Source organism: Diospyros lotus, chromosome 1, assembly GCF_014633365.1.
Source record: "Diospyros lotus cultivar Yz01 chromosome 1, ASM1463336v1, whole genome shotgun sequence".
Taxonomy (NCBI): Eukaryota; Viridiplantae; Streptophyta; class Magnoliopsida; order Ericales; family Ebenaceae; genus Diospyros; species Diospyros lotus.
In genome coordinates, this window is record NC_068338.1 from 40,175,859 (window position 1) to 40,195,113 (window position 19,255).

Here is a 19,255-nt window from a genome sequence, read left to right on the forward strand (position 1 = left end):
GTTCTAAATTTTCTTCTATACCATCAGAGTCTAAAACATTGTTGTTGCCAATATTTTATTTTAATACACATGTAGCATCCAACTTGTCATTTTTCTTCCACTAGTATCTCAATTATGCTCTTTTATAATACTTAATTATAAAAAAATATATAATAATCACACGAATTTGCCCCCATTCATTTAAAAGATTCCAACTTAAGAGATTATTAATCATGTCTTGCGATATGATGCGATTATTGAAATAGAAAGATGTAGCATTAACTTAGATTAGTGATGACGGAATATGATGCAAAGATGTATTATTGTGTTATTGTGGGTTTCTTTTTTTTGGTATAAAAATATTATTATATTATTGTAATTTAAATTATTTGAAACGTATTTTTTTTTTACAAATAATTAATTATAAGGGACATTTGCTTCGAAAAAGTTACGAGTGATATTATTTAATATAATTTTTTTTGTTTACACGTCTTTCCAATTTTAGTTATAATTTGTTTGACTTTTAAACAATAATTTAAGAATCTTTTAGATAAGAGTTGTCTATTTGTTAAGCTGAATAATAAAATGTGTACTACTATACTACAAAAAAAGTCAATTTGACTTACAAATTATGCAATGAAAAACATTTAAATTAGATTATCACCTAGTTTGTCTCATGTTAAACAAAAAAAAATCAGCCCTAAAATATTTTAAAATTTTCTAGAAGCATTTTATATTTTATTTCTTTCATAAAAATTAAACTAAAGGTGTCTTTGATTGTATTATCTAGAAAACAAAAATCACTACATCCCCCTAAAAAATGAATTCTATGAAAAAAATATTTAAATACTTGTACCATACACATATTTCTTATAAAAAAATTAAAAATATTTGATTACTTTAATAAAAAATATATATATAAATTATATATTTTTTATGATAAATATATACAATCAAACGCATTCTAAATCTATTAGTAATTCTACTATCGTGTTTTTTTTAATTTATACATTGATTAAGCTTACCATAACAGCGTGGTGTTAGTTAGAATTACCAAACAATTTTCATACTTCATCATATTTACGCATTCATACCCCCCGAAAACCTATAAATTGAGGCCCAAGCCATTTTCGCTCGCCGACTTTGAAAAGTAAGCCGCAGTCTTCGTGGAATCTCCGAAGTCTGAACTTGTGACATCGTTCATTTTCTCGACCTCCATTGAAATGGTGCCATCTTTCGACCCTTTTGGCCTTTCCCTTTAGGTTTAGGTTTAGGGCTTTCTTTCCTCCATCGTAATTAACTCTCTCAAACCTCTTTCATTCGGCATCGCCTCTTGGTTTGTAAGGGTTTCAGCTCAAATTCATGAAATTTCGTGCTCAAGTTTTCACAGGACGAACTCGATTACGGACGCATTTGACATAGTGACTTGAAATTTCTTCCAACTTCGTCGTCGGGCTGCTGTATGGTAACTCTCGCTTTCTTGCTTGCTTGAAGTGTAATAGTGCTTGGAAATGCTTTTGTTTTTCTGTTTTTTTTTTTTTTTTGCCCCTTTTTTTCTTTTTTACTTGTTCAGGTTGCATAGTTTTCTTCCTTTCAAGAACTCTGATCTGGGTTATATTTTCGAAATCCTGGTATTTGTCTCGTTTTCGCTAGGGTTTTATTGGAAATCGCCAAGACCATCAAGGAATTGAGTATCTAGGTTGAGAAAGCACGGTGAATTGTTATCTGGGCGGAGGGCAAAATTTTATCTCTACCTCTATTTGCTGGGTTTTTGGTACTTTCTTTGTGTCTGTTTGGTGGCTTGGTTTTATCATAATGGACGACGGAGAGGTTGATTTCTCAAACCAGGACGTGTTTTCAACTTCAAACATTGGTGATCTACCGGGCGGTGGTTCTATGGATAGCTTTCTTGATGAAATTCTGAAGGATACACATGCCTGCACTCATACCCACACTTGCCATCCGCCAGGCCCTGATTATTCTCATACGCACACTTGCTTTCATGTGCACACTAAAATTGTGTCTGCCCCATCTGAGGAGAAAATTTCTACAGATGATACTGCTGAGTCCTCAGAAAAGAAACCAAAGAAACGCCCATTGGGAAATCGTGAAGCAGTTCGCAAGTACCGTGAGAAGAAGAAGGCTCGTGCTGCATCCTTAGAGGATGAAGTTGAGAGATTGAGGGCTCTGAACCAGCAGTTGATGAAGAGATTGCAAGGTCAGGCTGCATTGGAGGCTGAGATTGCCAGGCTTAAGTGTTTACTTGTGGACATCCGAGGGAGGATTGAAGGTGAGATTGGATCTTTTCCATATCAGAGGTCTGCCAGGAGTGGTGATATTTATCAAAATGCAGCAACACTGAACTTTCCTGGTGCATATGTGATGAATCCATGTAATATGCAGTTTGATGATCAGGCTCACTGCCGTCATCCAGGGATGGATGGAAAAAGTGGGGAAGCTGGATCCTTAAATGGTCAAGGTTTCAGTGGTTGTGAGTTTGAGAATTTGCAATGTTTGGGAAGCCAGGGTGCTGGATTGAAGGAGCTTCCTAATTGTGGACTTGGCAACATGTCTTCTACAGTCAATTCTTCTGGTGCAAAGAAGAGAAGAGGTGAAACTTTTCTTCCATGCTATACTCTCATAGACTTACTCTAGACTTCTATATTCAGGTTTTTAGTCAGTACTCATTACTAACTCCACTTTTCATATCCTTTTAAGTAATCTGGGGTCCTAACTGGGAGCAGACATGACTTGCAATTTAGCCTGTTGATTATCTCACAACATGCTTTTCCTTCAAAATCTTAGCAACTTTCTTAGCAGTCCATAGCTTATTGCAGGGCCAAGCAAATGGTTTGTGGAAAACTTAACATAGATCTTTGAAGTGTCATGCTCTTAGCATCCCCCAGCTTTATATAGTGTTTTTAGAAGAGTTATCCAAGTCAGTTGAATTCGAGTACTCTCACACCTATATACCATAGGATACTGGATGGTACCAGCCAGTATCCTCCAATTCACCAGTACACACTAACCTTCATGGATTTTCATTTTCCCCATCTCCAAATTAGATTTCATTTCATTTTCCTCAGTTCCTCATCCTCACCACTGTTCATTGTCTCACGCAAAAAGGTTCCTCATTCTCACTCTCTTTCACTCAATTCTCATTCTTAGATCTCCTCTCTCAGTCTCACTCTCTTTTCCCCACCATCTCTCTTGCCTGCGCCTCATCATGGAAGTTTTTTTTTTTTTTCAAAGAAAAAAAATCAATTGACGTATAGAGTAGCACCCATCATTGTCTCTGGTAGACCAGTACATCCTTCTTAATTGTTAGAAGTTGAATGTGTGGATTTACAAGATGACCTTACATATGTGGAACAACCTATTAGGAACTTGGACAGAAAGGACCTAGTGTTGAGAAGCGAAGTTATACCATTAATCAAAATCCTATGGTGAAACCAATCAGTGGAAGAAACCACAATGGAAGGTGAACAGAAAATGAGAAATCAATATCCACACTTGTTTGAGAATGAAATGGAGATGTAGTCAATTGAATATGAAATGTTGAGAATGAAATTTTTGTAAGGAGGGGAGACTGTGACCAGTGTTTTTACAGGATCTAACAGCATTCAAACGCAAAGGCCCTCTAGAGCTTAAGCACAAAGGGCAAAGCAGAAATGTTAGAAAAAATATAGTGAATCAAGAGATAATATAATAACTGGAACTAAATTACTGATAATACTGTCAAGACAAGAATTCATCCAAAAGGAGACCAAAATAGGATCTTTTAATTTATTTTCAATGATTTAGTTGAGATTAAGAAAGTCATCTTCATCGTTAAGAGTTATAGTTCTCATCATATTCATCATCAATGCTGTCAAATCCCCTGGATTCGGCAAGGTGTTCTCTCGTTTTGTAGAGAGAACTAGGTGGGAACTATGTTGGAGGGAAGAGAAATTAGAGAAACTAAGGGAGAAGGATTGAGAATGAAATGAGAGGGAGAGAGAATTTGAGAGGGAAATTGAGTATGAATTAGTTCAAAATGGTATTCGATGCCTTCACAATGAAACAGGGCAAGCTTATATACTCGGCCCTAGCAAGAAGTTGGGGCCAAAAACAGTTGCCACTTCCTGCATTCAAATCTCTAGACTTCTCACAATTACAATTATCCTACCAGCATTTATACTTATTACAATAATTCCCCCTTTAGGTACATAACAACTCCGCTCCCCTTAAGCTAATTCTTGTCCTCACGAATGCTAAGCAAACTAGCTGCTCTTGGGAACTACTGGAGGAACTTCGATAGATATTCCCAAGTGTTATTGTCTGAGTGCAAGGAAGACTACTGCACTAGTACTTGGGTGATTGGGGCTCTTTGCTAAAAAATCACTCTCTTGTCCAAGATAGCTACTGGTGTGATTGTTGACTTTTCCTCCTTGAGTGGAATGGGGATGGTTTGGTTGGCTGCCTGGTCCTCGGTTGCTTTCCTAAGTAATGACACATGGAACACGGGGTGAATGTGTGTTCCCTTGGGTAGTTGCAGCCTGTAGGCTACTGGTCCCACCTTGGCAATGATGGTATAAGGGTTGTAGAACTTGGGGCTTAGTTTAGTGATATGCTGCCTCGGGAGAGCTCTCAAATGGGGTTGGCTGAGTTTGAGGTACACCTTTTCTCCTACCTCAAATGTCCCCTCACTCCTCCTTTTATCAGCTAGCTGCTTCATCTGGTTTTGAGCCCTGGCCAATTCCGTTTTCAGGGTTTGTAAAATGTCTTGCCTGTGCTGCAGGTAAGCGTCCACTGCTGTCACAGACGTTGGTTCCCCCATAGGTGGTAGTAAGCTAGGCTTGTATCCATATAGAGCCTCAAATGGTGTCATCCCAATAGATCGGTGGTGGCTGGAATTGTACCACTATTGCACCAGGGATAACCATTTGTGCCATCCCTTGGGCTGAATAAAGCAGAAGCACCTCAGATAGGTCTCGAGGCACTAGTTAACCCTCTTCGATTGGCCATCAGTCTCCGGGTGGTAGGCGGTGGACAATTGGACATGTGGAGCTTAGAGTCCAAGGATTATAGTAGATCTTGCCAAAACAAAACTAGTAAACACCTTGTCCCTGTTTGAAATGATGGTTTGAAGAACCCTGCGTAACTTCACTACATTGTCTAGGAACACCATAGCCACTTCTTATGCCGTGAATGGATGGGACAAACTGAGGAAGTGGTTGTACTTAGTCAATCGATCCACCACTACTAAGACATAATTTCTCCCCTTTGATCGCGACAATCCTTCCACAAAATCCATAATTACGTTAGCCCAAGCTTAATTTGGAACCCTAACAGCTACAGGAGGCCTAGTCTAGCCACTGACTTGTGCTTGCATCTCTTACAGGTGTCACAATGCAGTACGAACTCCATCACTAACTTTTTAATCCTAGCTAATAAAACACCTGCTTCACCTTATGATAGGTGTTCTGAATACCTGAGTGTCCCCCCAAGGGAGAATCGTGCATGGTTTGGAGAATTCTTTTCTTCAATGCCTCGCAGTCCCTAATCACCAATCGCCCCCCGATATCTCATCAGGCCATTGCATATGGTGTACCCCTGCCTACTATTGTTGTCCAGACTGAGCTACTCTAGTAGCTCCCTTGTCCAAGCCAAGTCCCCTATCATAGCTAGTTGCCACCCCTTGGTACCAATCTAGTACCAAAGCTATAATGGTTGCAGTCTCCCTCCTCACAGCACCTTGATAAAGCGTCTGTAGTCATGTTTTCTTTTCCTTTCCTGTATTGAATCACAAAATTCAGTCCCATCAGCTTTGCCATATCTTTCTTCTACAAATTAGTGTGTAACTTTTGTTGTGCAAGGAACTTAAGACTCTCATGGTCTATCCTGATTATAAATTGTCCCCCCTCCAAATAGTGTCTCCATTTATTCACTGCCATTAGCACAACCAATAAGTCCTTGTCATATGTGCTAAGCCCATGATGTCTTGGGGCTAAGGCTTGACTCGTGAAAGCCAGGGGTTAGCCCTCTTGTGATAACATAGCCCCTACTCCGATTCCACACGCATCGGTCTCCAGGATGAATAGCTTACCAAAATTAGGGATCCCCCACACCAGCACGTCGCACATGGCTTGCTTCAATTGCCCAAATGTAGTTTTTGCCTTTTCATTCCATCTAAAGTTATTCTTTTTTAATAATTTTGTCAATGGCTTGCTTATCACTCCATAGTTTTTCACAAAACGCCTATATTAGCCCGTCAGTCCCAAGAATCCCCTAAAAGATTTGATATTCTTTGGTGTAGGCCATGTTACCATAGTTGAAATCTTCTTGGGGTCAGTACTAACTCCAGCACAAGAAATCACATGTCCCAAATACTCCACCTGCTTTTGAGCAAAGTCACATTTGAACTTTTTGATGCATAGCCAATTGAGTCTAAGGATGCTAAATGCAATCCTAAGGTGTTCTTGGTGCTGAGAAAAGGTAGGGTTGTAGATAAATATGTCATCGAAAAACACTAACACAAAATTTCGAAGATAAGGCTCAAAGATATGGTTCATTAGGGCCTGAAAGGTTGCTAGTGCATTAGTTAATCCAAAGGGCATTACTGTAAACTCATAATGCCCATGGTGGGTTCTAAAGGTGATTTTAAGTATATCAGTTGGGTTCATCCAGATTTGATGATAGCTAGATCTTAGGTTAAGTTTGGAAAATACGAAGGCATGGCTTAGTTCATCTAAGAGGTCTTCAATAATAGGAATAAGGAATTTATCTTTGATGGTGATGTGATTTAGCTGGCGGTAGTCGACACAAAAGCACCAAGTTTCATCCTTTTTCTTAACTAAAAGGACATGAGATGCAAATGGGCTTTTGCTGGGATGGATTATAGAATTGTCTAGTATTTCTTTTACTAATTTCTCAATTTCAGTTTTAAGCTTGGTGGGGTACCTATAGGATCTTATATTCACGGGTGTAAGTTAGGTTGCAAAGGAATAGAGTGATGAAATTGTCTTTGAGGGGGTAGGTCCTTGGGTTCTGTAAATAGATCCCTAAACTCAGTAAGCAATGCATCAAGGGAAGCCATCTCATGTACCTGCCATAGGGTTGTGGTTGGATTGCTGGTGGCCATTGAGCATTGTCCCTTATGTTTCCCTTGTTCCTCGGTCTCCTCAGTAGCCTCAATCGGGAATAATTGAGTCACCTGAGAGAGCTTGGACTTGAGCAGCCTCTTTCCCTTAAATCAACTTGCAAGACCTGATTCCACATTTCCTTGGATTGTAATTCGCCTGCCTGCCTTCTCCAATGTAACTTCCATCTTATTAAAGTCAAAGCTGATAGGACTTACCCCTTTCATCCAGTTCCAGTCAACCCCCAAAACTATCTGACACCCTCCCAACTTCAGCAGCCTTAGGTCAGCTTCATACGTTTCCCCTTGCATTGTCCAACAAAATCCTAGGCAAGCCGATTTACTTAGTACCTTGCTTTCATTAGCCATTGTTATTGATAGAGGTTGGGTATTAGATAATTCACAATTCATTCTCCTAGCTACCCCTTTGTCAATGAAGCTGTGGGTACTCCCACTATCAATTAAGACCATAAGTGTTCCTTCTTGCACCTTCTCCTCAACCCTGATAATCTTGTTGCTAGCCACTCCTTTTATGGCATGGAGGGATATAGTACCATTGTCTTCATCTTCCCAATCATCCCCTACTACCATGGCCTCTTCTCTTGCGTCTTCCTCAATCTCTCCTCCTTCCAACAGGAGCAATTGCCTCCTGCATTGGTGTCTGGGGAAATACTTATCCCCACACCTGTAGCATAGCCCCGTTAGTCTCCTCTGTTCGGCTCCCCTGCTCCTTTGCTACCCCACATTAGTAGGGGCTAGTAATGCTGGTGGCTTTGGCATTGCCCCAACCCTATACATCTCCCTTCCTTGCATCCTCCCCACGGGTGGTGAGAACCAAAGCCATTTCCCTTTCCCTGATTTCTCTGCTTCTTCATCAAGGCTTCCACATTTAACTCTTGGAGCAAAGCACTCTCCACCGTTTCCTGCACTGTCCTTGGCCTTGTCATTTTCACCGCAGATCTAAGTTCCTCACTCAACTCACTGATAAAACTTGACACGAAGTAATCTTCGGTTAGGTATGGATTTATATTGAGCATCGGGGATTTTAGCTTCTCGAACTGGAGCTGATATTCTTGCACCAATCCATCATGCTTCATTTTGTTGAACTCCTCAACTATATCCATATTTCTCCTTTCCCCAAACCTCTCACATAATCCCTTCACAAACTCATTCCAGCTACATTTTTCTCTCACCCTTGACTATCCCTGGCACCACACATCCCCTACGTCATTCAAGTAGGCCACCGCCAGATTGATCTTTTGATCATTGGCCACTTGATGTATCCCAAACAATTTTTCACATTGTCGAATCCACCAGCGTGACTTTGTCTCATCAAACACTGGCAACTCCAATTTTGGGACAAGAAAGTTGTGGTGATTCGAATTAATCTAGATCTCTGGTCTCTTTTCCACTCCATTGCCCCCCATTGCCACCGCCACCGGATCAATCTCCACCTTTGATGATGCGACCACTCTCTGACTCATGTCAACTCCCTGCAATATCAGATCTGATCTTTCTCGTGGGAGAAAATTCGAAGACATCCTCACTTGTGCTTGGCTTGAAAACATGAGCATAAACTACTGCATCTAATCGCGCAACAGATTGCTCTGCTCTCTCATCTCCTCTCTGATCTAATTGCGCATATCCCCACGCAATCGATTTGATGCCTCCTCCATCCTTCTATCCACTACTATTCCAATCAAGTCCTCCATGGATCCGACTCGAGTATGCATGGGCATCACTTGCTGGAGCTGCAATTCCATTTGCTTTATATGAGTGTTGTCCGCAATTGCTCAAATTCGTCAGAATTCTTGGGCCAAGAACGAAGCTCTGATATCAATTGCCGAATCCCCTGGATTCGGCAAGGTGTTTTGTCGTTTTGTAGAGAGAACTAGGCGGGAATTGTGTTGGAAGGAAGAGAAATTAGAGAAACTGAGGGAGAAGGATTGAGAATGAAATGAGAGGGAGAGAGAATTTGAGAGGGAAATTGAGCATGAATTAGTTCAAATTGGTATTCGATGCCTTCACAATGAAACAATGAAACAGGGCAAGCTTATATACTCAGCCCTAGAGGGAAGTTGGTGCCAAAAATGGCTGCGACTCCCCACATTCAAATCTCTATACTTCTCACAATTACAATTTGCAATAATTCCCCCTTTAGGTACACAACAACTGCTATCTAATTGACTAACCAAAACTGGTTGTGAATTAAAAGTTGGAGCCGCTGTTCCATTGCCTCCTTTGCTTCTAATATTAAATCTAGACTGTTCAACTTTAGCTATATTAGCAAAAACATCCCATGTCAAAAAATTATGACCAACTACCGAATCATTCTCTTCGACAACACTCCAAGATATTTATATAATAGATGGGTTCGTTTTGGTGTATTAGGGTGCACAGTAACAAATCCTTTTTTATTGTAATACAATAAAAAATCAAAAAGAAATAATCACATTTAAGCGTGCCTTGAGCTTAACAAAAAAGCATGTTGCTTCCAGCACTTAAGCTGCATTTTTTCACTTGCCCTTTGTTTTGACTAAAAAAAAAAAAGAAACATAGAATTGTACTTCACATGATTTTAACAACCCTGGTTGTGATATCTCATAGCTTCACAATATCTGTGAAATAATGGAAATAGGTCAAGATGATGTGTTTCGGGTGAACGTCACTCAAGGTGCTTATGCATCTTCCAACACTTAGAAGATGCTTAAGCCGAGTTAATGTCACTCAAGGTTTTTGAGTTAAAGTTTTGTGAGTCCGCATGGAAGCTTCTGGTACCATGTGGCATAGTTGTGACCTGTGGTAATTAATTGGAGCTTAAGTAGCTCTATGTACCAATTCACAAATTTGAGCTTCGCATGTGAAAAGAAACAACGCATCAAATTTTTGGGGTTTAAGGAAGCAGATTGCAAATGGCATAGTTGTCAATAGACAGCCCATAACATTCCCCTGCCCAAGACCTAAGAAATAAGGGCATAATAGGGATATTGAAATGGGAGAAGGCAAGTGGTGTATGTGCAGTCAACAAATTCAGTTAAGGGGTAGAATGGGAAGAGCAAAGAGGGAGAGGCATGTGAGGGCAATAGATTCCTTTAAATAGAGAAGCAAATGGAGTAGAAGGGGAGGAATTTTCTGGTGAATATAGAGGGAGAGCGTGGACCTCTCGAAAGTCCACTTTCTTTTCATTTTGTTAATTTCCAACTTGTAGTTCCTTCGATCAACAATGTCTTATCAATTTGGTATCAGAGCGTGATCCATGGGGGGGGTCTGGATCGGAGAGGGTGGGCGAGCTAGAGCGACGGTTGGAAACTTACCAGCAACAAATAGAAGGGAGGATGGATGGTCTGCAAGCAGGAATGGACTCACTAAAGCACGAGTTCCAGAGGATGCAAGGAATAGACAAGAGTTTAGCAACGGTGCTGGAGCAATTTAACCTACTGGCGAAGAAGTGGGGAGAGTAGGGGAGGGGACGAAAAGGGAAACGAGGCGAAGAGAACATACCGGCGGACTCATCCTTTGCTCTGGGAGGATCGCTAGCACAGGGCGGTCATAGTCATGAGGTCGAAACGGAGTACGAAGCTTTCGGGAGGCAAGATGGTAGAAGTCGGCGACTAGAGATGCTGATCTTCGAAGGGAGCGACCCTGATGGGTGGGTTTTCAGGGCTGAGAGATACTTCTCGGTGAATGGGTTGACAGAAGCTGAGAAGATGGAGACAACGGCTCTTTGTTTCGATGGGCCTGCCCTCGCCTGGTTTCAATGGGAACAAAGGCGACATAGAGTCAGGAGTTGGAAAGAGTTGAAGATCCATCTACGTAAACGATTTTGGTCTTCGCATGAGGGATCATTGGAGGAGAGGCTCTTGGCCCTCAGGCAAGATGAATCCGTGCGGGAATACCGCCTCCTCTTTGAGACTTTAGCGGCTCCAGTGGACGAAGCTTCAGAAGCCATATTGGAGGGCCTCTTTGTTAACGGGTTGAAGTCAGAAATTAGGGCAGAGGTTAGGGTGTTATAGCCATAGGGTCTAACACAAATCATGGAGACAGTCCAACGAATTGAAAAGAAGACTCACATAGTCCAAGCCCAAGTTGGTCCTGGACCATCTGTGAACCCTACAACAGTTCCATGTTCTTCACCTTGAGGACAAGGTGAGCTTTGTGGGAGGAGTATTGATAGGCAGCCCATAACATTCCCCTACCCAAGACCTAAGAAATAAGGGCATAATAGGGATATTGAAATGGGAGAAGGCAAGTGGTGCATGTGTAGCCAACAAATTCAGTTAAGGGGTAGAATGGGAAGAGCAAAGAGGGAGAGGCATGTGAGGGCAACAGATTCCTTTAAATAGAGAAGCAAATAGAGTAGAAGGGGAGGAATTTTCTGGTGAATATAGAGGGAGAGCGTGGACCTCTCAAAAGTCCACTTTCTTTTCATTTTGTTAATTTCCAGCTTGTAGTTCCTTCGATTAACAGTGTGTTATCAGTCTTGTTGATTTAATGCAATGCCTTGAGGTGGCAAAAAGATAAATTATTATGGTTTTCCTTGGAGTCAACTCAATAGGTTGTCATCATTTTTGTAAGCATGATGTGACGCTTGGTGAGTAAGGAACAAATTAAACAATTCTGCAGTTCTTTGTTGAGGCGGCGACCTTTATCCTCCCTCTATAATTTTATATCTTGTATAATTTTAAGTAAATTAGTTAAAAAAAATTAAAGCAAGTGGCAAGCTGTGTTGCTGACTGGAGTGAAGGCCATAATTGCAAGAGTTATCCCTTGGAAATTTAAAGTACGAGGTGGTGGCTATACATCTTTTGTATGGCGTTTTGAACCACCATTAGTTGCACATAATTAGAGTTTCTCATTATGTGCATGGCTAGGTTTACAAAGGAAACAAAAATCAATAATATTAATACATCAAAAGGGGTATTAGTTATTTAAGTTTTGACGATATTGTAGAATTGATACAAAACTAAAAGTTCAGATGTAAAATTGATAAGTTTTAATGTTTGGTAATATTTTGGTAATTAACCCTAAAAGAAATATATAAGATGACCAAGAAACCTTGGTGGGAGACTGTTAGATATGATATGAGTTATAAGACCTTTATAGAAGATAAGGCCATAGATAAAAATGACCAGTGTTAAAATTCATGTAGTCAACCCTACATTAGTGGGATTAAGGTTTGATACATTGTTGTTATATGGAAAGATAAAATAAAATGATGGCCAACTCATTACGGTTGAAGAGCCATAGAGAAATTGATAAATGTTAAATGATAAGAGGGGGTGTTGGAACAATCAATTTAGTTGGATTTCTAGGTTAGTTCATGGTTTGCTTAAGCAAAAAGAAAGGACTAGACAGCTGGTAAAGATTTATTAAAAAGGAAGATGGCAGCTAGCTGAATATTGGTTGTGTTACGATATTCCTACTGAAAAGTGAGGGATGAGATGAGGAGTTTCAGGGGCTGTTTAGTTGTGTAAAGCAACCTTATTTGTTCAGAAAATTACTCCACAAAAAATTGGAAAATTAGAGAACTTCTTCACATGCAAAAAAATTCTAAATAGAAAATGAAGATTTGAAAAAACGCAGTTCTCCAAAAAATTGAACTAAACTTGGAAAAGCCCAAAAATGAGTTTTCCAAATTTTCCTTACTGATTTTGAGATTTGGGAAAACATGGTTCTTAACAAAATTTTTTCCAAATTATCTCCATCCCCTTTTCTATTTTTTGAACAATGTCCCAATTTTCTCGATTGGAATTAGTTTTTGTGCTTCTACCATTTTTAACACATGTTTCAAATTGTATGGTGAACATGAAAACTAGAGATCTTATACAAAATTAGAGAGAAAAAACTAGAAAAGATTTTCCACAACTAGACAGCCTCTTGATTGTTGTGTAGGAAAGATCGGTACCACAACTGCACTTGGATGTGGAAGGATAGACTCCTTTGTCTATTTGGTATGTTTTAATTGTTAAACCTGAATAGGCATTGTCATTCCCACCGGCTGTAGATTGAATTGACCAGTGGGAGAGGTTGCACTGGTTTCAACCAGAGGCATAGATTAGTTGCAACCCAAGAGTTCTAACTGTTCATAGAAAGGCCAGAGATTATGCCGCCAGCCAAGTCCATTCACTCATTCTCTCTGGTTCATGTACATTCTTCTAAGCGAATGTGATTAATACAGTAAATGAACTTTTAAAGTTCTCTACAGTGGTATCACTATAGGTTGTCATGCCTGCAGGGTTTTGAGCAAAAGGAAGAGGGAATGTTGCCTGACATTGACATTGAGAGCTATCTGGACACTGTAGAATACCAGACATACTCACCACCATCATGTTCCTCTTGAAACTTGGAACACGAAGGTAAAAGTTTCAATAAAAATCTGTGGTGCAGGTAGCTGAAGTTGTTATTAGAAGAGGAGGTGAGAAGATGACTGGAATCACGATTTTTTTGGTCTTAGTGTCAGTAAGTGATTTGAGATCAAGTGGTACTGTACATTAACATCTTGAGCTAGCCATTACAGGTCAACTAGTAAGCCTGAAAAGGAGAGCTTTAGTTGGATTTGGCCCATTCTTCTGGTCACAGCCTGAAAGTCAGTGAAAACTTAAATCTTGCACGTGTTGTAGATTATATTCTGTCCCAGTCTTTGTTACTAGGAGGTGAGCCTAGTCAAATTTAAGGTTGTTCATTTCTGACCGGAAGGTTATGGGTTCACGTTGTTGAAACAACCTTTGCAAAATAAATAAATAAATAATAAACAAGAGAAAGCTGCATACAAATGCAGCGCTCCTCGTAAATAAAAGATACCTCTATGTAATTTTTACATGAAAATAAATGCGTGGTCATATGATCAGTATCAAAAAAGAATGTGGTGATATGATGAATGACAAAGGCTTGTACATTTATGACTAGTCAAAAGTTTGATGTCAATTTTCCTTAGGTAAATAATAGTGTGCTAATGGTATGGATATCTTATCATGTGCAACTACATTTGCAGTTAGTCCTGTTTGTTCAAGTCAGAGGTCGTTGAATCTAAATGGGCGTAATGAAAATGGTTCCCATTGATTGTAGATTGCACTACTGGTGGCAACTGGAGAGAGATGCAATTGGCGCAACCACACACGCATAGTCTGACTGTTCATGTAAAGGCCCAAATAGAGGCCGTCACCATCAGTGAAATTCATCAAACATATTCTCTCTATCTCTCTTTCAAATGGTGCTAAATACAAAGACTTCAATTTTATGTTTGGAACTAAGACCTGTGCAAAGGAAAGGAAAAGAAAAGAGAAACAAATATTTTTATGTGCGTATAAAGATGCATGTTTAAAAGTTATTTTATTTTGTTTTGATTTTCCTGTGTTATAAGCACAAGATGGTGGCAAGTAATGTGAATGCCGAAAACTACACACAAATAAGTAAAATTCTACCTGCATTCGTAAGTTGTCCACACGCCATTTCTATTAAATTTAGTACTCCCAATATGCTGAAGAAGTGGTCATTGTTCTGATTTCCTTTCAGAGTGGTCCATTCTTCTCACCTTAGAAACCAATTGAAGATTGAGTACCAAACGTGCTTTGCTGTTTTATGGTACTAACCGTATGGTGTTTATTTAATTCTATCAGGAGGCACACGGGCAGCACCAGCTAGCTGAAGAGGTCATGGGATGAGGTTATCGTTATCGGTGAGGATTGAGGATTGACGATGTCTCCCTATAAGTAGTCAAAAGCTGGAGTTGCCTTATATTTCTCCCAACCTCATCATCATCCCATTCCCATGGTGCCTATGATGAGGTCAACTGCAAGGTGCTACTTACTCTCCATGGTGCTATGATGAGGTCAACTGCAAGGTGCATCATGCATTTGCTCTGCTTTTGAGTTGTTGGTTGTTGGGTAAATGAAATCAGCTGCTTATGTCTTATGTAATGTACTGTTGAGTTCAGGAGTCTGGGGGCTGCAGGATCGGCCTTATTGTTCTGTGTTTGTGGTTAGGTTTGGCCATTCATGAGTTACACTATTATCAGTCTTTTTTGTTTTTTAATTGGTTGGCAAAATTGTCAGGTAGTCTAAATAATATGGCGACGACAGAATCCCTTTAAGAAGCATAAGCATTTGAAGTAGGTCACGTGATATGAGCAAAGCAGAGGAACAAAAAGGCGAAACCTTTTTCCAGAAATGATTCCTCCTGCTTGTTATAACATTGAATTGCAGCTACAAAGCGGGATAGAGGTCGCTATCAAACAAAACAAAGCCCAGGTACTAGGAAAAAGAGCTACTAAAAACACACTACAAATTACAATCACACAAATATTACAATAATAATAATTTATACGAGAAAGCCATGCGATTAATTAACCAGCAAAAAAGATTCACATGACGGCACAAGCGGCAGCGTTTTCGTCACTGAAGGCCGTGGTGTAGCGGACTTCGGTGGAGCTGGCACGTGCCAGTTGTGACACCTGCGGGTCATCCGAATAGCGCACGTACCCGGCGGGGGCTTTTCTATCGTACACCCCCGGCGCGTAGGGGTGCGCCACCACGTCGTAGGGAACGTAGGGCCACAGCTCCGCCTTCTTCCCCGTCCGGTGAGCCACCCGCGCCACCACCTTCGCCGGATCCACGTATCCCACCACCGTCAGCTTATGCTGCTTCCGATCCACGTCCACCGAGCTCACGCCTTTCATTCCCTCCACCGCTCTCCTCACCTTCCTCTCACATCCGTCGCAGTCTATCTTCACCTTTATTTCCACCGTCTGATCATAATCAGAGAGTCCAAGTTAACCGATCAGCCATCACATCATGAACTGTAATATGGAATCTTACGTTGGCGGTGGGACAACAAATTTTGCGTGGTTCATGCACCTCAATAAAAAAGCATGCCTACCTGATTATATGCTCATTTTAACGTAAAATATATGAATTTAATCATAAAAAATCTAAGTCAAGTATAGAATTCTATAATAACATTCATCACAACAATATTTTTTCCAAATATTTTGAATTAGACATCAGTGGCTGTGAGTTGTTGCAAAATCAAATCTACTACAACACCCTTAGAACGAAGGCCATTTTAGTCATTTCAGCTAAGAGAAAAAGCTATTCTCCACAGAACTAGGGCCGCGTTGTTTTATCCCGTGCTATCCGAAGTTTTGCGGTGCCGCCGCCGCCGCCGCCGCCATTATTCCGGTTGCGTACCAGCATAAAGCTGGTTTCTACGGTGTTCGACAGCACAACCCCAAACCTTACGGTACGGCCGGAGTTACAACCGGTCGGCTAGTTCGCCGGAGGTTGTCTAATTCCCGCCAATCAATCAATCAATCAAAGTAAAAAACAAAAGATCCATCTATGGAAAGGCAGATCTGAACCGGATCAGTTCCGGTTCAAGAAAACAAAACAAGTTTTCAAGATTCATCAGTTCCAGTACCGTACGGCCGAATCTACAGGAGTACAGAGCTAGAATATACAAGACAATGGAGAAAAAAAATCAAAAGAGCAACCAGGAAAAGCGAGTAGAAAAGCAAGACCGAGTACCTACCTGCAACTGCTTGCGTTTCTTGAGCTTGGAACTCCCGCTGGAACAATCGAAGATATTCGAAAGGTGATCCAGAGCGCCCATTTTCGCTGCCGGAGCTGTCCAAAATCAACGACAAACAAAGATCTGCCCCTTCGCCTTCACGCTTGAAACTGATAGACCATTTTGCTTTTGTCGCTGCGCGAGACGCGCTTAAATAAAGGGCTTTTCTCTCGTTGCTTTAAATCTGGATCGTTGGATGACGCGCCAGTCTCGGTTGTTGGTCTGCCTCGTGCTTGGTAGTATGGATATTTAAGGCTTTTAGATTTGGAAAATAATAATAATAAAATGATGTTATCTAGGATTTACTATTTTGGAATATAAATAAATAAAAATAGAAAGGGGAACGACAGGACTGGACTTATTATTAAGCATGGGGGAGGGATGGAGGCTGGAGCCATGGATGGGCGATTTGGCGGGTTTTTATTTGGAGGAATGAATTTTAACAAAGAAGTAAAAGTGGGATAGGGGGAGGATGCTTTCCTTTGCTTTGCTTCCTCCTCACCTACCTAACCTACGCATCTAAAAGATATCCCAATAAGTTGTAATTGTAACAATTACTACTCAATTACATGTTAACTCATCTTCAAATCATTAATTAATACATCTCACATAAATTAAGAGTATTACGGTTTGAGGTCAGTTTATGTTCGCAAAAGATAAAAAGCAAGATGTAAATTTTGCTGTAAACCATTTAATGTGTTGAGTGCTAGTTGTTATTGATTGTTGTCTACTTTTTCTATTAATTAATATAATTCTTTCATTGCCAAATCAGTGACTCACGTGTCATGGCCAAAATCTCTTAAAGAAAATTAAAAAAAAAAAAAAAAAGGGGTAACATCAAGCGAAAGGACTAACTCTTTTGAATAAAATTATTATTGTGTTCTAGCGATAAAAATATCATTAAATTTTATTATAAAAAATGATTTGATTTGGTTGTAATATATTCAAATCCTAATTTATGATTTAGTTTCTATGCTCATCCAAATTAAATTATGCACACCCCTAGCATATACTTAAAAATAAAAATAAAATTTATCTTCACAAAGTAATATCCTTTCACAATAAAAATACTTAATTATACATAAATGAATTATAATACTACTATGTTACGGTAATTTCTACCTGTACTATTATATATATAAGTCAAGCCAAGGTAATAAAATATTTTGTAAAAAAATACTCTATATTTATCTTGCGTAAAATATAAAATTTCAATGTGTTAGCAAGTTTTAAATAATTTTATAATCATTAGACCAGGTCTTATTTTATTTAAAATTTTATCTAAAAATTAAAAAATAAATTATTATTGCCAAACAACTATACAATAATTTTTTTATTATTTTTTACACAAGTCATCCTCCACGACAGTCATATTAAAAATTCTTTTATATTAAATAATTAACTCCAACAATCATATCTCATATCATAATTAATGGAATAGTTTTGTGAGAGTATCGTCGTCGTCAACTGATAATCATTTTAAATTTTAATGATTTAAGCTTGGAATTCGTCCCTACTATCATATCATGGCTGCCTGCCTGCCTAAAAGTTGTTGCCTTTATTTCTAATTTTCTTATCAATAACACGCATCACTTCACTTCCCTAAATATGTGTTATTTTAAAAGGAAAAAAATTAACGTTAAGTTTTGGCTTCCGCAAGCAAGCAATCCCATGTTTTCATCGTCAACCCTTGGAAGGATGAAAGGAAAGAAAGAAGAAAAAGACCTGAGATTCAACGTAAAGGTCCCCTGCCTTAGATTTTTGCCGTTTGCGGTTGCGGGCACCTCTCTTTTGAGTCGGCGAGGGATCAAATTCAAAGGTCCCCTTAGATTTGGGCTTAGCTCTTTTTGTTTGTTGGGCTTTTTGAAGAGATACCTGCTTTTTTTTGTTTGTTGGGCTTTTGAATGGATAGCAAGCTACAAGCTAGAGGTAACCAAACAAGGTATGGGCCTCGTTCTTTCAAAGCAACCCATCTTCCAACAAACAAGAAAACACAAACCCAATCAATCCTTCTTCCAACGCCCGTAACCGTAAGCAGCATGAAAGAGAGCGTGTTGGTGCTTTCAACAAAACTTTTCGACCACGGATAAAGTCGAAAAATTAGAGAAACAATACACAGAAAAGCAAATTGGAGAAAATTGAGGGACCGTAAAATGCAACAAGATTGAGGGATGGAAGTACCCAGGCGGCTAACAGACTCGTCAGTGATCAATGCAAGGCGGGGCACAATTTCTGGTGCTCGGCGACCATTTTAGGCCGTGGTAGTGGTGACCGGAAGTCAAGGGCGGATTTAGAAATTTATGTAAGGGAAAATTAAATTTTTTTTTGAGGTATAAAATTACACATCACAAATTTTGAGATGAGCTGAAATTTTTTTTAATTGAATTATTAATAAAATTTATTATTTTTTAGTTAAAATAATTTTGATATAAGCTCATGCATCGATCCGCGTCTACCGAGACTCACCGGCAGCAAGCAGTTTGCAGGAGAAGAAAATGGGAGGCGGCCCGAATTTTTGGAAACCAACGGGTCCGGGTGTAACTTTTGAAAAGATCTGAACTTTCCCAAGTGATACTTCTACCCTAAAATTTA

General features: G+C 39.6%; 2 protein-coding genes across 7 annotated transcripts; one reads left to right on the plus strand and one right to left on the minus strand.

Moving 5' to 3' along the window:
* The first annotated feature begins 1,110 nt into the window (after window positions 1–1,110).
* LOC127807119 (basic leucine zipper 23-like) lies at window positions 1,111–15,132 on the plus strand. 6 transcript variants are annotated; one of them, XM_052344761.1, is made up of 4 exons: window positions 1,111–1,444; window positions 1,633–2,590; window positions 14,165–14,235; window positions 14,716–15,132. In XM_052344761.1, exons 2-4 carry the CDS (start codon window positions 1,795–1,797, stop codon window positions 14,758–14,760), a joined length of 912 nt encoding a protein of 303 aa, XP_052200721.1. In that variant the 5' UTR covers window positions 1,111–1,444; window positions 1,633–1,794; the 3' UTR covers window positions 14,761–15,132. The 6 variants fall into 6 exon arrangements, 4 of the variants coding, with proteins under 4 accessions (XP_052200721.1, XP_052200727.1, XP_052200734.1 ...); XM_052344767.1 differs by having other exon boundaries at window positions 1,111–1,439; XR_008024604.1 differs by lacking the exon at window positions 14,165–14,235 and adding an exon at window positions 13,335–13,455 and having other exon boundaries at window positions 1,112–1,444.
* Window positions 15,133–15,221: 89 nt separating this feature from the next.
* Window positions 15,222–16,982, minus strand: LOC127807148 (heavy metal-associated isoprenylated plant protein 26). The gene is made up of 2 exons (XM_052344799.1): window positions 16,625–16,982; window positions 15,222–15,842 (listed from the first exon to the last, which is right to left on the minus strand). Exons 1-2 carry the CDS (start codon window positions 16,703–16,705, stop codon window positions 15,459–15,461), a joined length of 465 nt encoding a protein of 154 aa, XP_052200759.1. The 5' UTR covers window positions 16,706–16,982; the 3' UTR covers window positions 15,222–15,458.
* Between the last annotated feature and the right edge of the window lie 2,273 nt (window positions 16,983–19,255).

What these genes read in the sequence shown, in the direction of transcription:
- LOC127807119 (XM_052344761.1), top strand. Translation starts at nt 1,795, where the DNA reads ATGGACGACGGAGAGGTTGATTTCTCAAACCAGGACGTGTTTTCAACT. An exon ending in TGGTGCAAAGAAGAGAAGAG is followed by an intron (nt 2,591 to 14,164) that starts GTGAAACTTTTC and finishes CATTGATTGTAG; the next exon opens with ATTGCACTACTGGTGGCAAC. An exon ending in CGCATAGTCTGACTGTTCAT is followed by an intron (nt 14,236 to 14,715) that starts GTAAAGGCCCAA and finishes TAATTCTATCAG; the next exon opens with GAGGCACACGGGCAGCACCA.
- LOC127807148 (XM_052344799.1), bottom strand. Translation starts at nt 16,705, where the DNA reads ATGGGCGCTCTGGATCACCTTTCGAATATCTTCGATTGTTCCAGCGGG. An exon ending in AGAAACGCAAGCAGTTGCAG is followed by an intron (nt 15,843 to 16,624) that starts GTAGGTACTCGG and finishes GATTATGATCAG; the next exon opens with ACGGTGGAAATAAAGGTGAA.